This window comes from Siphateles boraxobius, unplaced genomic scaffold, assembly GCF_051911475.1.
Source record: "Siphateles boraxobius isolate OS27281-9 unplaced genomic scaffold, OSU_SipBor_1 88, whole genome shotgun sequence".
In the NCBI taxonomy this organism is placed as follows: domain Eukaryota; kingdom Metazoa; phylum Chordata; class Actinopteri; order Cypriniformes; family Leuciscidae; genus Siphateles; species Siphateles boraxobius.
The window spans coordinates 681,864-699,945 of record NW_027509217.1 but is presented as its reverse complement, the minus strand read 5'-3'; the positions used below and the strand labels follow the sequence as shown (position 1 = coordinate 699,945).

The window sequence follows — 18,082 nt, the reverse complement described above, 5'->3', positions numbered from 1 at the left end:
AACAGTTTTTCATAAATATGCACATATGCTCTGCCCGTTGGAACAGTTTTTCACGAATATGCACGTATGCTCCGCCCATAGAACAGTTTTTCACGAATATGCACGTATGCTCCGCCCGTTGGAACAGTTTTTCACGAATATGCACGTATGCTCCACCCATTGGAACAGTTTTTCATAAATATGCACGTATGCTTTGCCCATTGGAACAGTTTTTCATAAATATGCCCGTATGCTCCGCCCATTGGAACAGTTTTTCATAAATATGCATGTATGCTCCACCCATTGGAAAAGTTTTTCATAAATATGCACGCATGCTCTGGCCGTTGGAACAGTTTTTCATAAATTTGCACGTATGCTTCGCCCGTTGGAACAGTTTTTCATAAATATGCATGTATGCTTTGCCCATTGGAACAGTTTTTCATAAATATGCCCGTATGCTCCGCCCATTGGAACAGTTTTTCACATTTATGCATGTATGCTCCACCCATTGGAACAGTTTTTCATAAATATGCACGTATGCTCTGGCCGTTGGAACAGTTTTTCATAAATATGCACGTATGCTCTGGCCGTTGGAACAGTTTTTCATAAATTTGCACGTATGCTTCGCCCATTGGAACAGTTTTTCATAAATATGCATGTATGCTTTGCCCATTGGAACAGTTTTTCATAAATATGCCCGTATGCTCCGCCCATTGGAACAGTTTTTCATAAATATGCATGTATGCTCCACCCATTGGAACAGTTTTTCATAAATATGCATGTATGCTCCACCCATTGGAACAGTTTTTCATAAATATGCACGTATGCTCTGGCCGTTGGAACAGTTTTTCATAAATTTGCACGTATGCTTCGCCCGTTGGAACAGTTTTTCATAAATATGCATGTATGCTTTGCCCATTGGAACAGTTTTTCATAAATATGCCCGTATGCTCCGCCCATTGGAACAGTTTTTCACATTTATGCATGTATGCTCCACCCATTGGAACAGTTTTTCATAAATATGCACGTATGCTCTGGCCGTTGGAACAGTTTTCCATAAATATGCACGTATGCTCTGGCCGTTGGAACAGTTTTCCATAAATATGCACGTATGCTCTGGCCGTTGGAACAGTTTTTCATAAATTTGCACGTATGCTTCGCCCATTGGAACAGTTTTTCATAAATATGCATGTATGCTTTGCCCATTGGAACAGTTTTTCATAAATATGCCCGTATGCTCCGCCCATTGGAACAGTTTTTCACATTTATGCATGTATGCTCCACCCATTGGAACAGTTTTTCATAAATATGCACGTATGCTCTGGCCGTTGGAACAGTTTTTCATAAATATGCACGTATGCTCTGGCCGTTGGAACAGTTTTTCATAAATTTGCACGTATGCTTCGCCCATTGGAACAGTTTTTCATAAATATGCATGTATGCTTTGCCCATTGGAACAGTTTTTCATAAATATGCCCATATGCTCCGCCCATTGGAACAGTTTTTCATAATATGCATGTATGCTCCACCCATTGGAACAGTTTTTCATAAATATGCATGTATGCTCCAGCCATTGGAACAGTTTTTCATAAATATGCACGTATGCTCTGCCCGTTGGAACAGTTTTTCATAAATATGCACGTATGCTTCGCCTATTGGAACAGTTTTTCATATAATATGCACGTATGCTCCGCAAATTGGAACAGTTTTTCATAAATATGCACGTATGCTCCGCCAATTGGAACAGTTTTTCATGAATATGCACGTATGCTCCGCCCATTGGAACAGTTTTTCATAAATATGCACGTATGCTCCGCCCATTGGAACACTTTTTCATAAATAAAAATATATAAAAAAACCAAAAGGCAATCCATAAACAAGAATCAAAACAATAAAAGGCAAGAACACAGACCTCCAAAGTGGTGTGACGAATAACAACGACTCCGTGACATGGACTTGACACAGACAGGGTATTTATACACAGAACTTAACAATGTAATGAGAAACAGCTGCGTGCAATGATGAGTGATGAGAACAGACAAAGGATCATGGGAAATGCAGTTCCAGAATGAATGGTGACAGTAAGGGAAAGAGACCTCTAGTGGACACCCGGGGAAACACAACCCAACACTGTGACATCCAATTGATTCCCCACAGACGAATCAAGTCCCGCCCACATTTGTTCTCTTTCCAGAAGCGTTTCACTCAAATATACGACACAATAGAGAAGGAACGACGAGCGCAACTTCTGTTGCATGCTGACTTTAACCAATAACATAGCATTTAACTTAACCAGCATTAGCACTGGTACAAAGCACTGCTACTTGAATCGCTTAAATTAACCATCAACCAGTCATTTGATATTCATGCAATTCTTCAGTTGATGATGGAAGATGATGATATGCAGGATTTTCGTCTTGTTGTAACTTAAACACAACAACAAGTTGAGAGAGCACCATAAAACCTCATTTCAATTCAACAAGACCTTTAAATTCCTGGCAATATTGTGCAATAATAGAAAACTTTTTGGAAGGATATGGTCATGAAAGGAAAGTGTCTCGAGCAAAAAAAAATTCAAATAAAATAAAAGTGTTGCAAACAAACTTTGTTTTGAAGCAGAAAATAAAATATTTTTAGTTATAGTTTCTCTGTCATGTCAATTTCTAATAGACAATAATTTTCTCATTGAATATCCCGTCTCACAATGAAATATGTCATATTAAATATGTCATATAAGTAAAATGGCTTGTGAATTGTGTTTCATGTTGACTTGAAAAGATTTGAATGGATCATGGTTAACATATTGTAGAGTACTTGGCTTTAATGAGAGTACAGGCTATTAATGGCAACAAAGTGCTTTTTGAGGGAATCATGATGACCATTTTGGATCAACAGATGGAAGATCTGCTCAGCTGTGGATCTGCTGACGTTAATCCAATTTGGCACCACATACCTGTGAGGATCAGCCTTGGCATGCCTTAAAAACAAGCACAGTAACAGACCTGGTGATGTCCCAAAACTGAGATCTGTCTCAATCAACTAACATACATTTTTGTTTAAAATGGATATCTTTAATTGTATTATAGCCACAGAAAGTCCAACACTGACCTTCACATTCATTAGACTGATCCATTTATTTGTGTATGGATGTGTTCAATCATTAAATACCAGTTAGTCATTCAGCTTTCATTAATTCATTGCTATAGGAGAGGAAGAATTTTCTAAACTCGTTAAATCATCTAAATCAACAAGATTTTAGACCCTATACCGACTAAGCTACTGAAAGAGATGCTTCCAGAGGTCATAGATCCTCTTCTTAATATCATTAATTCATCTTTGTCATTAGGATACATACCAAAAACTTTTAAGATGGCTATGATGATTAAACCGCTTGTTAAAAAAACGCACTTGATCCTACAGAATTAGTCAATTACAGGCCGATCTCAAATCTACCTTTTCTGTCAAAGATACTAGAAAAGGCAGTATTTTCACAATGTGTTCTTTTTTGAAAGAAATGCTATCTGCATGGATTTTCAGTCAGGATTTAGACCGTATCATAGTACTGAGACAGCTCTCATTAAAGTCATAAATGATTTGCTCTTATCATCCGATCGTGGTTGTATCTCTCTATTAGTGTTACTTGATCTTAGTGCTGCATTTGACACTATCGACCACAACATTCTCTTAAATAGACTAGAAAACTATGTTGGCATTAGTGGAATTGCACGAGCATGGTTTAAATCATACTTATCTGACCGTTATCAGTTAGTAGTAGTAAATGAAGAGATGTCTTATCGATCACAAGTTCAGTATGGTGTACCACAAGGCTCAGTACTAGGACCGCTGCAGTTCACTCTGTACATGCTACCTTTAGGAGATATCATTAGGAAGCATGGCATTAGTTTTCACTGTTAGCTGATGATACTCAGCTCTATATTTCTTCACGCCCTGACGAAACTTACCAATTCACAAAATTAAGGGAATGCACAGCTGATAAAAAAAACTGGATGACTAGTAATTTCCTACTACTTAATTCTGAAAAAACATAGATTCTAATTATTGGACAAAAAACTTCTTCATGTACTAACCTAGAATACTGTCTAACACTTGATGGCTGCTCTGTCAAGTCCTCGTCGTTGGTTAGGCCGGATCGTATTAAGGATTTTCTGTTAGAACGGTGTCGTGTTAGCAGCCCCTAAGTTAATACCTAATGATTGTTGCAACGTTAGTGAATTAATCAAAACTAACTTTAGCTGGATAATAACTTTTACTCTAGAGCTGCTGTAAAACCAAAACAATCTCTGTTACTTTAATTTCCTATTATCACTGTAAAGCTGCTTTGAAACAATCTATACTGTTAAAAGCGCTGTATAAATGAAGGTGACTTGACTTGACTATAACTCCTCTAGCTCAAAGTGTTTGCATTGTCCCATTCTGAAATGTGTCGGAGAGCAACACAAGCACACATTGCATTCTCAACATTGCCACAAGGGGGCGATTGTTGCCGTAAACCATCTTTAATGGTCAGTTTCCTCTTTTAGGCCGACTATCATGACAATTTGAGGAGAAGTCTTTCCAGGCGAGTCAGTTAATTTGGTGGCTATCTTGGGAGTTTAGTCACTTCAATCAGGCAAATCCAACAGTAGCGTCATGATGCCGTCATCAAACATCAAGAACTAACACCAGGCTGTGATTTTGCAGATTGGTCCTTTTCTTTGGAAGACGAGAATTATTTTTATTAAAGCCGCCATATTGGCCGTTGCCTATTTACCGTAAGACCAGTGGTCCGTCGACCGTCTCAGATATAGCCTTGTTTCTGATATTTTATTGAGTGTTCATCAGAGGACTTTTGTTGCACTTGAACCACAAATACACACAAAAACAATTGAATGGATTCGAGGAGTTTTTTGGTTTAAATTTAAAAAGTAACAAACCTTCCCTCGCAGGCTCAATTTGACCCCCATGGGAATGAATGAAATGCAAGGAATGCTTCAGTACACATAGAAAAACCTAAAAATGCTAAAAAAAAAACCTTGACCAAAAACCAAAAAAAATATTTTATAATGTCTACATTTGTCTCTGAATGCTATTGAATGAACTGACTTTAGCACCCAGAGGAACAGCTCATTTGCTCCATATAGAGCATATATAAACCTTTGCAAATCATCTGTTTCGAACCAGTGATTCAGAGTGCGTATCAAACTGCCAAGGTAACATGATTTTCAATCGAAATGTCAATAGTTTGCCCCTAGGGGGCGATGATTGACACCTTCAATAAAACTTTTTCAATTAGTAGGGATGCAGGATATATGTTCATTTTTAATGCTATCGTTATCGGTCCAATAAGAAAATTTGGCCAATATATTAAAGCCGATAAATAATGGATTATTCCCTTTAGCCGAGGCACTTCAGATGCGCACTGTTCAACATGATGGGTTTGAATTGCTTGAAATATGATTGGAATCACTTAAAAAAAGGAAAATACAGTTATGTGCTGTCATATAAGCTACATAAAAATATAACGAGAACATTATAATTGTGTGTTTGGGACATGGCTTTTAATGGTGAAACTTTTGTTTTTGTAATCAGGCTCTCAGAAATTATACAAAAATTTGGATTTAGATTTATCGGCCAATATATATTGGATATCGACTTTCAAGCATAAAGAATTATCGGTAATCGGTATTGGCCAAAATTTTTATTGGTGCATCCCTAGCAATCAGTTTGTAAAAAAGTGTTTTTTGCATGTTTGGGCTGAGTTTTCGCCGAAAACATTTTCCAAAGAAATTGGTTAGATTGATTCAAAGCTTCGAAAAGCTTAGTTTCTTGAATCACTGAGTGGAACGCGTCAAATTTGAGATGAAGTCAATGTTTATAGCGCTAGCTTCCTGAATTACGGCACAGACATTTGAAAGTTACTTTATCGCCCCCTTGAGTCCTGGAGTTGTTACTACCCGACTGAACTTTAATGGGACCATGTGCTAAGCATCTGTACTCAGCCAAAATTTGGCCTTCAACTACTACGACTATTAGCCAATGGCTGTTCAATGCTTAAAATCTTTAAATATATATATATATATATATATATATATATATATATATATTGAACAAAAATGAATTATAATCATCTAAACTCAGATATTCCTCTTTTTTTCCTCACTTCATCTTATTTCCAAGCCTGTTCTGAATCAGTACACCTCTGCTTCTCTACACTCTAAAAAATACTGGGTCGTTTAAACCCAATTTTGGGTCAAATATGGACAAACTCAAACATTGGATTAAAAATGTAATAAAAAAATGTAACCTAATGGCTGAGTTTGTCCATATTTGACCCAAAATTGGGTTAAAATAACCCAGCATTTATTTTTAGAGAGTATGTAAACCCTTTTTATTGTCTAAGGACGCACCCCACCCTCGCTGTCTTCCCGTTTTGGTGTGTCATGCAGTTGTGTAGTGGCTGACTGCGTTTCTCTAGCGGGACTCTTCATGTGTCAGTGTTGTGCGCGCTGCAGTGACAATAGGAGTGAATGTGTGACTGTGCATGTAGGGGTGGGGAAGAGAGAGAGAGAGAGAGAGAGAGAGAGAGAGAGAGAGAGAGAGAGATAGTGTACACGAGACAGGAGGCGCTCCCTCTAATCCTGGCTGCGACGCCAAACAGCATTGCACCGGCACCTACAACAGACTTAATGGAGGCTCAGGCAGACTCTAGTGCTGCAGGTAAGAGCTAACATTTCTTCAGACGCATTTAAACACACACACACCCATTGCATTCAATAGCCCGCTGTACGAGCCGCCACCATGTCCTTTATTCTCCAGCGCTCAGACAAAGCAGGCAGTCAGAGAAGCCGGTGCTCAGCATTCATGCACATGAGACAAGGCACAGCAACTTGGATGCATGTATGTTGGAGGCTTATGAATTATAGCAATACGATTACTATAGCTCAAACACGAATAAAAGTCAAAGGTCATGAGCGAGAGGGATTTTTGAATGCAATTATTTGGAGAATTTGACATTGAGTTGCATCTTTGCAGCGGATACTTTGGGACAATGGGACTTGGGTACCACTGGGGGATGCTAAGAAAATAGCTCATTTCGGTATGTCTGGTTTAGATGGAGAGCCTTTTGGAATTAACCAATGTATAGCAATCCCTGCAGCAATATTTGCATGACTTGCACGCACAGAAAGAGAAGCAGCCAGCAGGATCTGTGTGTGTGTGGGCTAATGAGAGGTGTGTGAAGGGAGGGATGACCCGCAGACTGCGGAGAACAGGCGCAGCTGGAAAACTCCCTATACCATCACATAATAGATTCTTCACATGTGGGATGTTATGGAACGGATAAAAAAAGTTTATGTACTGAGAAATTGGATTAATCTGTTAAATATAATTGGATGTAACCTTTTGCTGCTTCTGTCTTCTCACAAAGTCTGTTTTTTTAGGTCAGTCAATTTAATGTTAATTTAGTGTGAATCATTTTTTTTATTTTTTTTATTAAATAATGTGAAATAACTAACACAATTTGTCATGCATTCTGACCTGTATGTAAATTTCTTAATGTGATTTCCCGTTTGGCCCAGATGTTTTTGCGAGTCCACAGTCAGCTCAGCCCCAGCTGCTACTACAGGAAAAGAGCCTCGCAAAACCACACAAAATACCACAGACAGAATACAAGAACACATGCTTTTCCTGTTCATCTTAATTACCCTCATTACGCCATTTTAAAGGTTCCTAATGTTTTTTTGGAAACTCCTACAATAGATTTACTTGCACTTGCATCCAAGGTAAAAAAAAACACTATACATGGCAGAATCAGCTCTTTCTCACAGTGTCTGAAAACAGTTCGATCAAGGATTCAGTCTTTCTAAACCCCACCTTTCCGAGAGCTGCTCTGCTCTGATTGGTCAGATGGCCCAGTCTGTTGTGATTGGTCAGAAACCAAACGGTCACTATCATTTCTGAATCTCAGCTCTTGATACACAGTGATACGAACAGTAACGATGGCTAAACTACAGATAAACTACAGTGTTTGAGGGAGGAGCAAAGAGACGCTGTTTAGCCAATCAAGACCATAAACTGACATTATGCAAATTAGTTACAAACCGACGCAGGTTCAGCAGGAAGTGAGACGGGAATTACTGACGACTCATTTCAGCAGTTCAGAAAAAGCATAATAGGGGAATTGTAAATATTTCTATCTACGTAATGTATTGAGATATAGTCAGTTTTAGGGTGAGTTCTATATATTATCATTTTTTAAATAAAATGGTATTAAGAGCAAAAAAAAAATATTTATAAAATAAATATAAAATATAGGGTAAAATGTTTGTGTTCCAAAAATACAGAGGTAGATCCAGTCGTCCACTTGTTTTCATGTCCCATGTGTGTAATTGAACTGCCTTCAACCGTATAAAATGCTTGTCTGCTTTGACTGCTGCCGTCAGAAATCAATAGATGGCTGGAAGCTCTTCACACAGTCAGTAAAACACAAGCATCTTCTGTTTCACTTCTTTGGCAACCGCTGGCAAACCCCATTAGAGAACGGGACATGAGCAACACCCTAGCGACCGCATAGCAATGCTACGGCGAATAATGTGCTTACAAGTACCCAGCACCCTCTGCAACTGCATCGCAACGACCTGGTTACCACCCAGAGCACACCAATATTGTGGCAATGGCCAAAAAATACACATTATAAATGATCATATATTATAAAGCGGTTTGTTCCAGTCCTTGATTCTGATTGGCCGATAGCTGTGTTTTACTATAAAACAAAGGTTCACCCCTAGCAACCACTCTTAGCTACGTAAACATATATTCTCATTGATATTATCTATAAATTACAGGAACGTCTGTCTGTCTGTGTGTCTATTATTCACATATCTCTCGAACCGTTAGTCCGATAGATTTCAAACTTGACAGGTGTCTTGCTACGGGCACGAGTAAGTGCAGTGCCAAGTTTGAGGTTGTTTGGATTAGAAATGCAAAAGATACCGTTAAATATATCGGTTAAAGAAGCACTGGTTTAAAAATAAACATTCTGACATAAACACTCTGTCAGCTAAACATTAAGTTAGCTACACGGTTTACTTCTGAATATTATATTTTATTCATGGCCATCATTTATAGTAGTCTATTCACAAGCTGTTTGCTCAAGCGTAGCGTTTTTTCGGAGTTCACTGTGTCGCTGCTCCCTGAATCGTCGCGCTTATTCATTTGCGGATGTTAATTGAATCTGCAAGTCAGCTACACTGTTTACTTCTGAATATTATATTTAATTCTGGTGCGCTTAACGTTATCGCTACTGTTTAATAGTAGCCTATGCTATTCACCAACTAAACATATCCTATGCAATGCGTATACAGTCTCTTTCACGGCCATCATTTGTAGTAGCCTATTCACAATACAATGCAAAAAGATGCATCAACAAACTTAATTTGGTCAATTTAAAAACATGTTCCTTCATTCTCCCAGTGTCAAATTGGTGTAACACCCCCACCCAGTGGGCTTATATATATTATAAGATATATTATAATGTATATTATGAGACATATATATATATATATTTATTTAAAGATGTTTACTTTAAAAAACGAAGAAAAATCATTCACTGGCTTTGTCACCATGGTTACTCGATGAGGTACGACTACGAGTAAATGTCCAGGTAAGACACCTCTGGCCACTGGCTGGGGTTGTTACACCAATTTGACACTGGGAGAATGAAGGAACATGTTTTTAAATTGACCAAATTAAGTTTGTTGATGCATCTTTCACGCTCTATGGCAGAAAGGGTGGACATATAATTACTTGACATGTTTAATCTTAGTGATTTCTTAAGTTATTCACGCATGCCGGCTGTGTACAGACGTTGGTTTGTGCCGTTATTTTGTATTGAAGTCTATCGGAAGTCTAGTTTGTTTTCCCCTAAAAAGGGGCGGGGACGAAATTGACAGTTAAGTTCCTGGATGTGCGTATTAAAGGTGCTCTAAGCGATGTCGGGTGACATCACTTCTTGTTGACGTTCGAAGTATTGTCCAACAAAACGGAGGCTAGCTCGACCTCGATTTTCCTCCAGGTCAGTCCTATATTCGTAGTAAAAAAATCTGTTTGAATGTTCCCATGTCGTCATTTGTCAGTCGCGTTTTGCTTCTCCCTGGTCACAATTTTCAATCCTATCTATATAAAAGTCTTCTCTACTGACTGACTCACTCATCTTTGTCGCCATCTTAAAGCGAAATAATGTAACTTCTGCTGCTGTTCATGGTCAGGGACTATGTTTTGCAGCGGAAGGAAGGCTTTTAGTGATTTTACTTCATGAAAGTTGCATTGATACATGTTATTTGGCTTTAATATTTGTATTTTGTGGTAACCATTTTATAATCTATGTTCTTTGATTTCTCTGTAGAGCCACTTAGAGACAGAGAGTTCCAGAAGCTTCTGAAGTCCTCCAGCTCCGCCAGTCTCACCAGCGAGGCATCCCACAATGCCTCAGGAGAGCATGTTGGCACCCCGGCCCATCATGGCAGCCAGGTGCTGATCACAGAGAAACGACGTGAGTGAAACCGTCGAGGACACGTCTGGGTCATATTCTAGCCACAATCGAAAGAGTTAGATTTTGTGCAACATAAATTAAGACCATTAAGATTGTTTTCTATGTCACAGCATTTTCACTACAATAGAGCTTAACATTGACCTAGATTAATAAATGGTTTAAAAATTGTCTCCATGTAATTTATTTTCTTTTGATTTGTGGGAGAAATATAAGCCAGACACATTTACATTCATCCAATAATAGAGCTGCACGATTCTGGAAAAATTACGAACCACAATTTTTTTGTTGTTGTTTCAAACAGAGATCACAATCCTCCACGATTCTATACACACAACTAAACAAAATAACCTAATTTACTAGAGGTTCGGGCAAAAAGTAAATTGCTGCTGTCTGTTTAAAATGTTTAATTAATCTGAATTCTTTTCGAAATCATGAATGATTCAATGACTGACTCATAAATAATGACACTTTTTTTTAACAGTCACTTGACGCCACCTACTGGTGTAACGATGTAATGATTTAACCGTTGAAGCATCAAGTTACTTTCTAAAGGTGATTTGCTCTGTTTTGATCACTACTGTAGACATCAGTGTTTAAATCTGAACTATAAACTTCTCTCCCAGTTGTTCTGTGATAATTTGAATTATCGTAAAACAGAAATAATGATACTGTGATGTTGAAAAGACTGTCTGTGAAGCCGTTTCATATCTATTCATAACAACGGCTCTCTCTGGATCAGAATCAGGTGCGATTTTATCAGAGGTTTAATAGACAGAGTCGAATCATAGTCATTTAGTAATGAGAGCTTGAATCGAGATCACGATCTTTTAACGATGAATCGTGCAGCTCTATCCAATAGTTCACACGTCTGAGCGAAGAACAGTGTGATTGCTGTTAACCAGTGGTCTGGCCTCAGTGACGATGTCTTGTGCCCGATCTCAGAGCCTCTCAGCAGTGTGTCGTCTCTGGAGGTGCACTTTGACCTCCTGGACCTGACGGAGCTCACAGACATGTCTGACCAGGAGCTCGGGGAGGTTTTCGCCGACTCGGACGAGGAGAACCATACAGAGTCCCCAGCCAGTGAGTCAACTCACTCTTTATTTAGCATATCAGATTTGAAGTTAAATAACTATTTAGCAAAATCCTTCCAGTCCTCAGAAGATAGAGTGATGCAGAAATGACACCAAGCCGGCGGTTCGCATCACACAAGTCTCGATTAGCCAGAGCTAAAGGTCTGGACTCCATTACAGCTTTCATTGGCTGAGGACTGTCTGAACGACATGAAAAGCGACCAATCACTATTCGTTTTGGTCAGCGTCATGTTTAGGGGCATGACAATGTGAAGTCGATGTCCCTACAATAAAAGACCGTTCTGTAAAACTTGTGGAAAAGTCGTACGCAAAGCCTCCATGAGGGGGTTTGGGGTCATGAGGATTAATCAGACAACGACTTTGAAACTATCGAAACGTTTCCCATTTAATGTGCCTTATGCATCTGACGTTCAGCCAACAGTCCATGGCTGAAACAAGCATCACTCTGGTTCCCTCGACAAAAAGCCAATCTTTCAATTTATTATTATTATTATTACAATGACTATTGCAGGAAATAAGCTCTGGGATCAACAAAAGTTTTTCATTCTTATTGTGATTTAAAGTCCCCATGTAGTCAATTTTATGCCTTAAAACCCATCTCCAAAATGACATATTTAATTGTTTTATCCTTGAAAAAAAAGTCTTCATGCCTTTAAAATATCTTGAATGTAACTCGACACCCTTGCCTCATTTAGTATTCGTGGTGTTATGAATATGCAAATGAGCCCCGCCTCCACTCACTCTCTCAGCTCAGAGATCCACTGGTTGACGATCACACGTTGATCTGATTGGTTACAAGGTAGTTTGTGACGTCAGAAACACCAGCGATTTCAAACCGTGTTTTTGAGACTGTCTTTGGTTCACTGCAGTTTTAAGGAGAAAATACTCAGCAATGCTGTCGACTTATGAATTTACACATGGCTTGTCTTAAAGCACATTAAAAACACCACATAAACAACATTTAAAACTTGATTTTCACCACATGGGAACTAATAAAATATAATCTTCACATATAAACAACGTTTATGATTTTTGAAGCCTTAATACAATTGCAAGAAGTAAAAAGCTGAAGTTAGACTATAAATTAACTATACCATTATTTAAATAATGTGTCATTTATGACTGGTGTTTCAATCTTTATTTAAAATCTACAAGTTAGAACAGTTTGCAAGAGAGCAAGTATAATCCCACTAGTGTTTCTTTTTCGGTGTGACAACGTTTAATGTCCACAACAATAGTCCCATTCAGCTTCTTGTTAACAAAATACTTTTTTCAAGAGTGGGGTTTTACTGGTGTATTTTATTTCATAGAACAAAATTAGAAAATCTCTTGAGCTTCTGTTAACCAAAGACATTATTTCAGGCATTTAACCAAAAATCCATTGACTTTGGGACAAGGGAACCGGATGTGCAAAAATGCTTGCTAGTTTCTGTGTTTTAGGACTCATTCCGGCAGCACTCTATTGTTTACGACACAATGTTCACTGTGTAGCAAGACAAAGAAAACAGATGATAACGTTTTGAGTAGAGAATGTTGTATTCTTGGTGGCTTGTACAGTCGGTTCCATCGAATTCTACACTGAGCACATTATTATTTGATTAAGTTCTTTGCTCAAGTGCACAAATATGTACATATTAAATATTTAAACTATGAGGCAATGTCAGTGCATCCTCAACTCTGAGCAATATAAGCATGAATTTAAATTACCTTAAATTTTGAATAACTGAAGTTATGTGAATAACATTTGTCTTGGCCCAATTTGGCATTGCTTAAAATGGGCGCTGAGAAGTGATCACAATGACAGCGAATAAACCAAAGGTCATCTAATGTTATTACTTTTGGTTGTTAGTTTGGTTTGTTAGGTTTTGGTTAAATTGCTGAAATAAGGTCTGAGGTGAACACAAGCTCAAGACACTTTTACGTTTTATTCTACGACATAAAATACATCATTACTGCCCCACTTGTGATTTATTAAGCTGTTACGTGTCTTGAAAAAGGCGGTTGCTAACAAGTGGCTAAATGGGATGACAGAGTCTGTCGAGGAGATTAAACGTCCCGAACAGCTAAACTCAGTCCACTGTTACAGTCTCGTTATGCTTATAATTGTGCTCTTATAAACTAGTTTAACTCAAACTTTATGGGAAAATGTGTTTAGATATAAACTGAAAGCGTTGTCGGAAGCTTAGGGATGGTGACGTTGAATTCGTGGGACCGTTTATAGCCTACCTTTAGCTTTTTACTTCTGGCGACTGCATTTAGGCTTCAAAATTCATAAAAGTTGTTAATCTGTGGCAATTGTCTTAATGGGCAAACAAGCAAGTATCAAACTTTTGTTGATCACAGTGCAATAATCCAAAAAGCCTTTGGGAAAATCCTATTGGGTTTTTCTCGAGGGAACCAGCGTGATGCAAACTGCCGGTTGGCCTACAATGTGACGTCATTCCTGCATCACTCTAATAGTAGTTACCTCTTCATACCAGAACTGATCTTAACTGAACACCAACTATGTCTGTCGCTCATTTTGCCTCAGATTACCAGCTCTCATTGAAAGTGGTTGCTTTGTTACTGCAAATCCCTTTCTGTGAGAAGTAAAACAGATATAAATTATATGAACTCTATTCCAAAACCTAGTGAGCAGCTTTGCGTTCTAGGCAGCAATCTTCTAAAGCATGATGGGACCTCATTAGTGACGGGTTTAAAGATCTCTCTGTAATTGACCACTCACACCGCTACTCTTGACACCATTGTCCACAGGTCAAACCGTTTCAATATTACCATTAACCTTTCGAGTTGTAACAACAAGACAAAGACATTTCATGAGATTAAAACCTAAACGTTATGTATGCCCTTTTCCCTAAAACCATGGGTGTTCAATCCTGCTACTGGAGGGTCAACGTCCTGCAAAGTTCAGCTCCAACCTGCCCTGAACAGACTTGCTTTGATGTTTCTTGTGACCTTGAATAGCTGGTTCAGGTGATTAATTTTGGTTGGAATTAACCTGGACAGTGGTCTTCCAGGAAAGAGTGCCTAAAACCACCCTCTCATGATGCTACCCACTAATGCAGGGATAGCCAACCCTGTTCAACACACTCTTAAGAAATCCTGAACACCTGGATTAGCTGGTTCAGGTGTGTTTGCTTAGGGTTGTAACTAAACTCCGCAGGATGGTAGCCCTACAGAGGTAGGGTTGCTACCCCTGTACTAATGCTTTTCCTATGGAAGTCAAATCAGTGCAAGACACTTGTGCCAAGAGGTGGATTGAAATGCTTGTGTGACTGTGTAAAGTACTTTAGGCCAAGGCAACTGAGGGTACATTTACACAACAACGATATGCTTAAAACTGAGAAGTTTTTCCTTTGAGTTTTCCGCGTACCGACGACACCACTGTCAAAATGATCCCGTCAAAAATGACAAGAAACTCCTGAATTGTGCTTCCAGGCCACTAGATGGCGATGACACACTATAGATTGAACACGTAATACACAATCGTCTTCAGAGATTCGCGATTTTGTTGTCTACAAGGAGACCATTTTAAAAAGTTTGTGTTTTCACGCCCCCAAAACGCAGTTTTGTAAATGAACGGCCAAAATGCATAAAAAGTTTTACGTTTTTAGTTGAAGACAGTGTGGTGTAAACAGCCCCTTAGAAGACAACTTCTAAACCAGAGGTGCCCTATCTTGTTGCTAGAGATCAACCTTCCAGCAAAGTTCAGCTCAAACCCTGATTAAACACACCTCAACCAGCTAAATTAGATCTTCAGAGGCACTTGATAATTACAGACAGGTGTGTTGGATCAGGGTTGGATCTAAACTCTGCAGGTAGTTAGATCTATATGAACAGGATTGAGCACCCTTGATCTTAACCTTGATGCCAATCTATTAATGAAGAGTCTTCATGTCATACGGTGACTTAAAATGCCATCTAGGTAGGCAGTACACTAGGTTTTGGAACAGAACTATAGCCTTATCATTGTTGTGACTGACTATGAAGTTGTTTTTCATTGGATGGTTTTGTAAGTTCGCCCCACAGATCGCCACCAGCCGCCGTTACCTAGATTTCCCCACAGCGGGTACGTCCGCTCACCCTCCTGGACCCGCGGGGGAAAAGGGGATCAGCAGCCGAGAGATCGAAAGCACCACAGTGACTCCGAGAACACAGAGCCAATGCTGAAGATAGAGCGCTCTCAATCCCAGCAGCCTTGAGCCAGGGCCGGCTACAGGGGCTTGGGGAGGAAACTAAGCCCTTGTCTGGAGAGGGGAGGTTCCTTGTCAAGCAAGGAGACAGGGAACCTTAGGGATCAAAGGACATGGTGATCCCACTTAAAGATAATGCAATCCCTTCGTCCATTATGGGCAAGAAGACAGCTCCGATTAGCTGGGATAAGAGTAGACTCTTCCTCAAGATGGAACGGACTTCATCCAACCAGGATTTTGGGAACTTGAAGCAAGATGTAGCATTCTGGACGACACCATGAATCCAATGAGCAACTGATGAATTCCACAGTGATTTGAATCTTCAAGGAACTGTTCAAGGACCAGAGCAATTTGTTGAGGCAGCAACTGTGACGAGCCTACTGCGAAGTTCAGGAAATGGCTGTGTGAAGGGACAGAGAAGTTACAACAAGTGTCCTTTGAGGAGATTCTGCATGAAAATGGGAGACCCAGAAACAAAGTGAATACAAAATTGTAGGCCTAAAGGTGAGTCCGAGTCAGCACATTGAGTCTGAGATTTTCGCACGTTAAAAAATAAATACGACCTCACGTTGTGTCAATCACGTTTACACACTGCCTCCGGAACTTACGTCTGTCATAAAAAAAATTCTACTCTGGTTCAATTTCAATTTCCGCACAAGCTAACGCCAAAATCCAGAACTGTTAAGGATCAATTGGTTCATGGAAATTGGTGTTCTTCTATTTAATATGTGGCTCCAGTATCGCTAGCAAAGCATCAAACTGAGCCGCTGACATCCTGAAGTAAACTCTGAATCTCTCGTGATAATCCCGCAGCGAACTCTCCTTCCTTTCTAAGCAATCTCAGGATTGGATGGAACCAATATTTCCTCTTTGTTCCCTCCGTTTAAGAAGAGAGAGGACAACAAAATCATCCTCACTGCTTGAAGACTTTTCTTGCGTTTTTTTCCTCTCGCTACGGATTAATTCATACGCATCGGACTCAGTGTGCAAGGTTATTGTGCGTGACGAATTTTTAGGATGACAAATACAAAAAAATGCATACGAAAATTTCGGACTCTGTGTGCAAGGACCTTAAGGCCTTAAACATGCTCTACGCAAGTACATGAACACACACACTTCGAGCTATATCAGATCAATTCAATGCATCATTCGGTTTCAAAATTTGTCAGAACGCAATTCAGTTGCAGAAAAATTATGTAGCATCCTCAACATTGCCGCAAGTCAGTGTGAGGTGGGTTTAAAGTGTCCAGTATTTTATGCTATGCCCAAAAGGGAGCAATGAACATGGCTTAGGTGAATTGGAGCAATTAATGCAACTCTCTCATAACAAGATAAGAGAGGCATACAAAATGGCAGTGTTTCCCAACCCTGTTGCTGGAGCCACACCTACAGTACAGATTTCCAAACTCTTCCCAAACAAACACACCTTATTCAAGATCATTAGTACACTCCAAGACATCAAATGAATAGGTCAGAAGTAAGACCTCATCCAAAAGGTTGAGAATCATGGTGCAGCAGTTTAAGAGAATAATGTTGAACATGTTATTTTAATTTTGACCAACTTCGTGCAGGTAACTCTATCTCCCCATTGAGTGGTGAGGTTTGTCACTGCCACAGTGACAGGAACGCCATTATGTACAGAACAGAACCACACAAGAATTCAGTTAGCATACTTACGTAGATTGTTTCTGGCCTAGCTTAAGTGTAGCAATTGGGAAAAGCTGCATTTGAATGGATGTAAGGGTGAATAATCTTTCAGCAATATGTTTTTTAACTGCTCTGTATCATTAAATGTCATTTATTAACAATTTAACATAAAAGACATAATCAAAGGCCTAAATTGTTTAATCACCGGTGCACAGCAAGAAATTGTGCTTAAAATATACCTGATTCACATATAATCTTCAAAGAGATGAAAGCTATCGGGTGGGCAGTTCAAATACAAATCCTAAAGAATAAAAGTTTGTTGTGCAAATAAATCTGTACTGTATATGTTACCAGGGTTATTACAGGGTTCAATGACATCAAGCATGATCTCTACACACGGTCGCATCGGAGAAGAAATGTATTAACTACCAGAATCATTAACAGTCAAATCAAGGAGGGCAAAAATATAACGGGAATAAATGTGAAAAATGTCAATGATCAAGGCTGTTTTTCCTCCCTTTCTTTCCCCGAAATATACTTTACTGTATATATTACAGTAAATAGCAAGTCTTGTGACACAACAACCTGCCAATTAGCTCTTAATAGAGGCAGTGTGGTAAAAT

At 39.1% G+C, this 18,082-nt stretch overlaps 1 protein-coding gene and 1 long non-coding RNA gene across 3 annotated transcripts in view; both read left to right on the top strand.

Annotated features, from left to right (window-relative positions):
* Nucleotides 1-18,082, top strand: part of LOC143731909 (uncharacterized) — a 233,212-nt gene that overhangs the window by 123,953 nt on the left and 91,177 nt on the right. The window lies entirely within an intron of this gene.
* Nucleotides 6,569-17,961, top strand: dbndd1 (dysbindin domain containing 1). 2 transcript variants are annotated; one of them, XM_077222511.1, is made up of 4 exons: nt 6,569-6,696; nt 10,382-10,528; nt 11,471-11,608; nt 15,637-17,961. In XM_077222511.1, exons 1-4 carry the CDS (start codon nt 6,666-6,668, stop codon nt 15,819-15,821), a joined length of 501 nt encoding a protein of 166 aa, XP_077078626.1. In that variant the 5' UTR covers nt 6,569-6,665; the 3' UTR covers nt 15,822-17,961. The 2 variants fall into 2 exon arrangements, with proteins under 2 accessions (XP_077078626.1, XP_077078627.1); XM_077222512.1 differs by having other exon boundaries at nt 6,576-6,696; nt 15,649-17,961.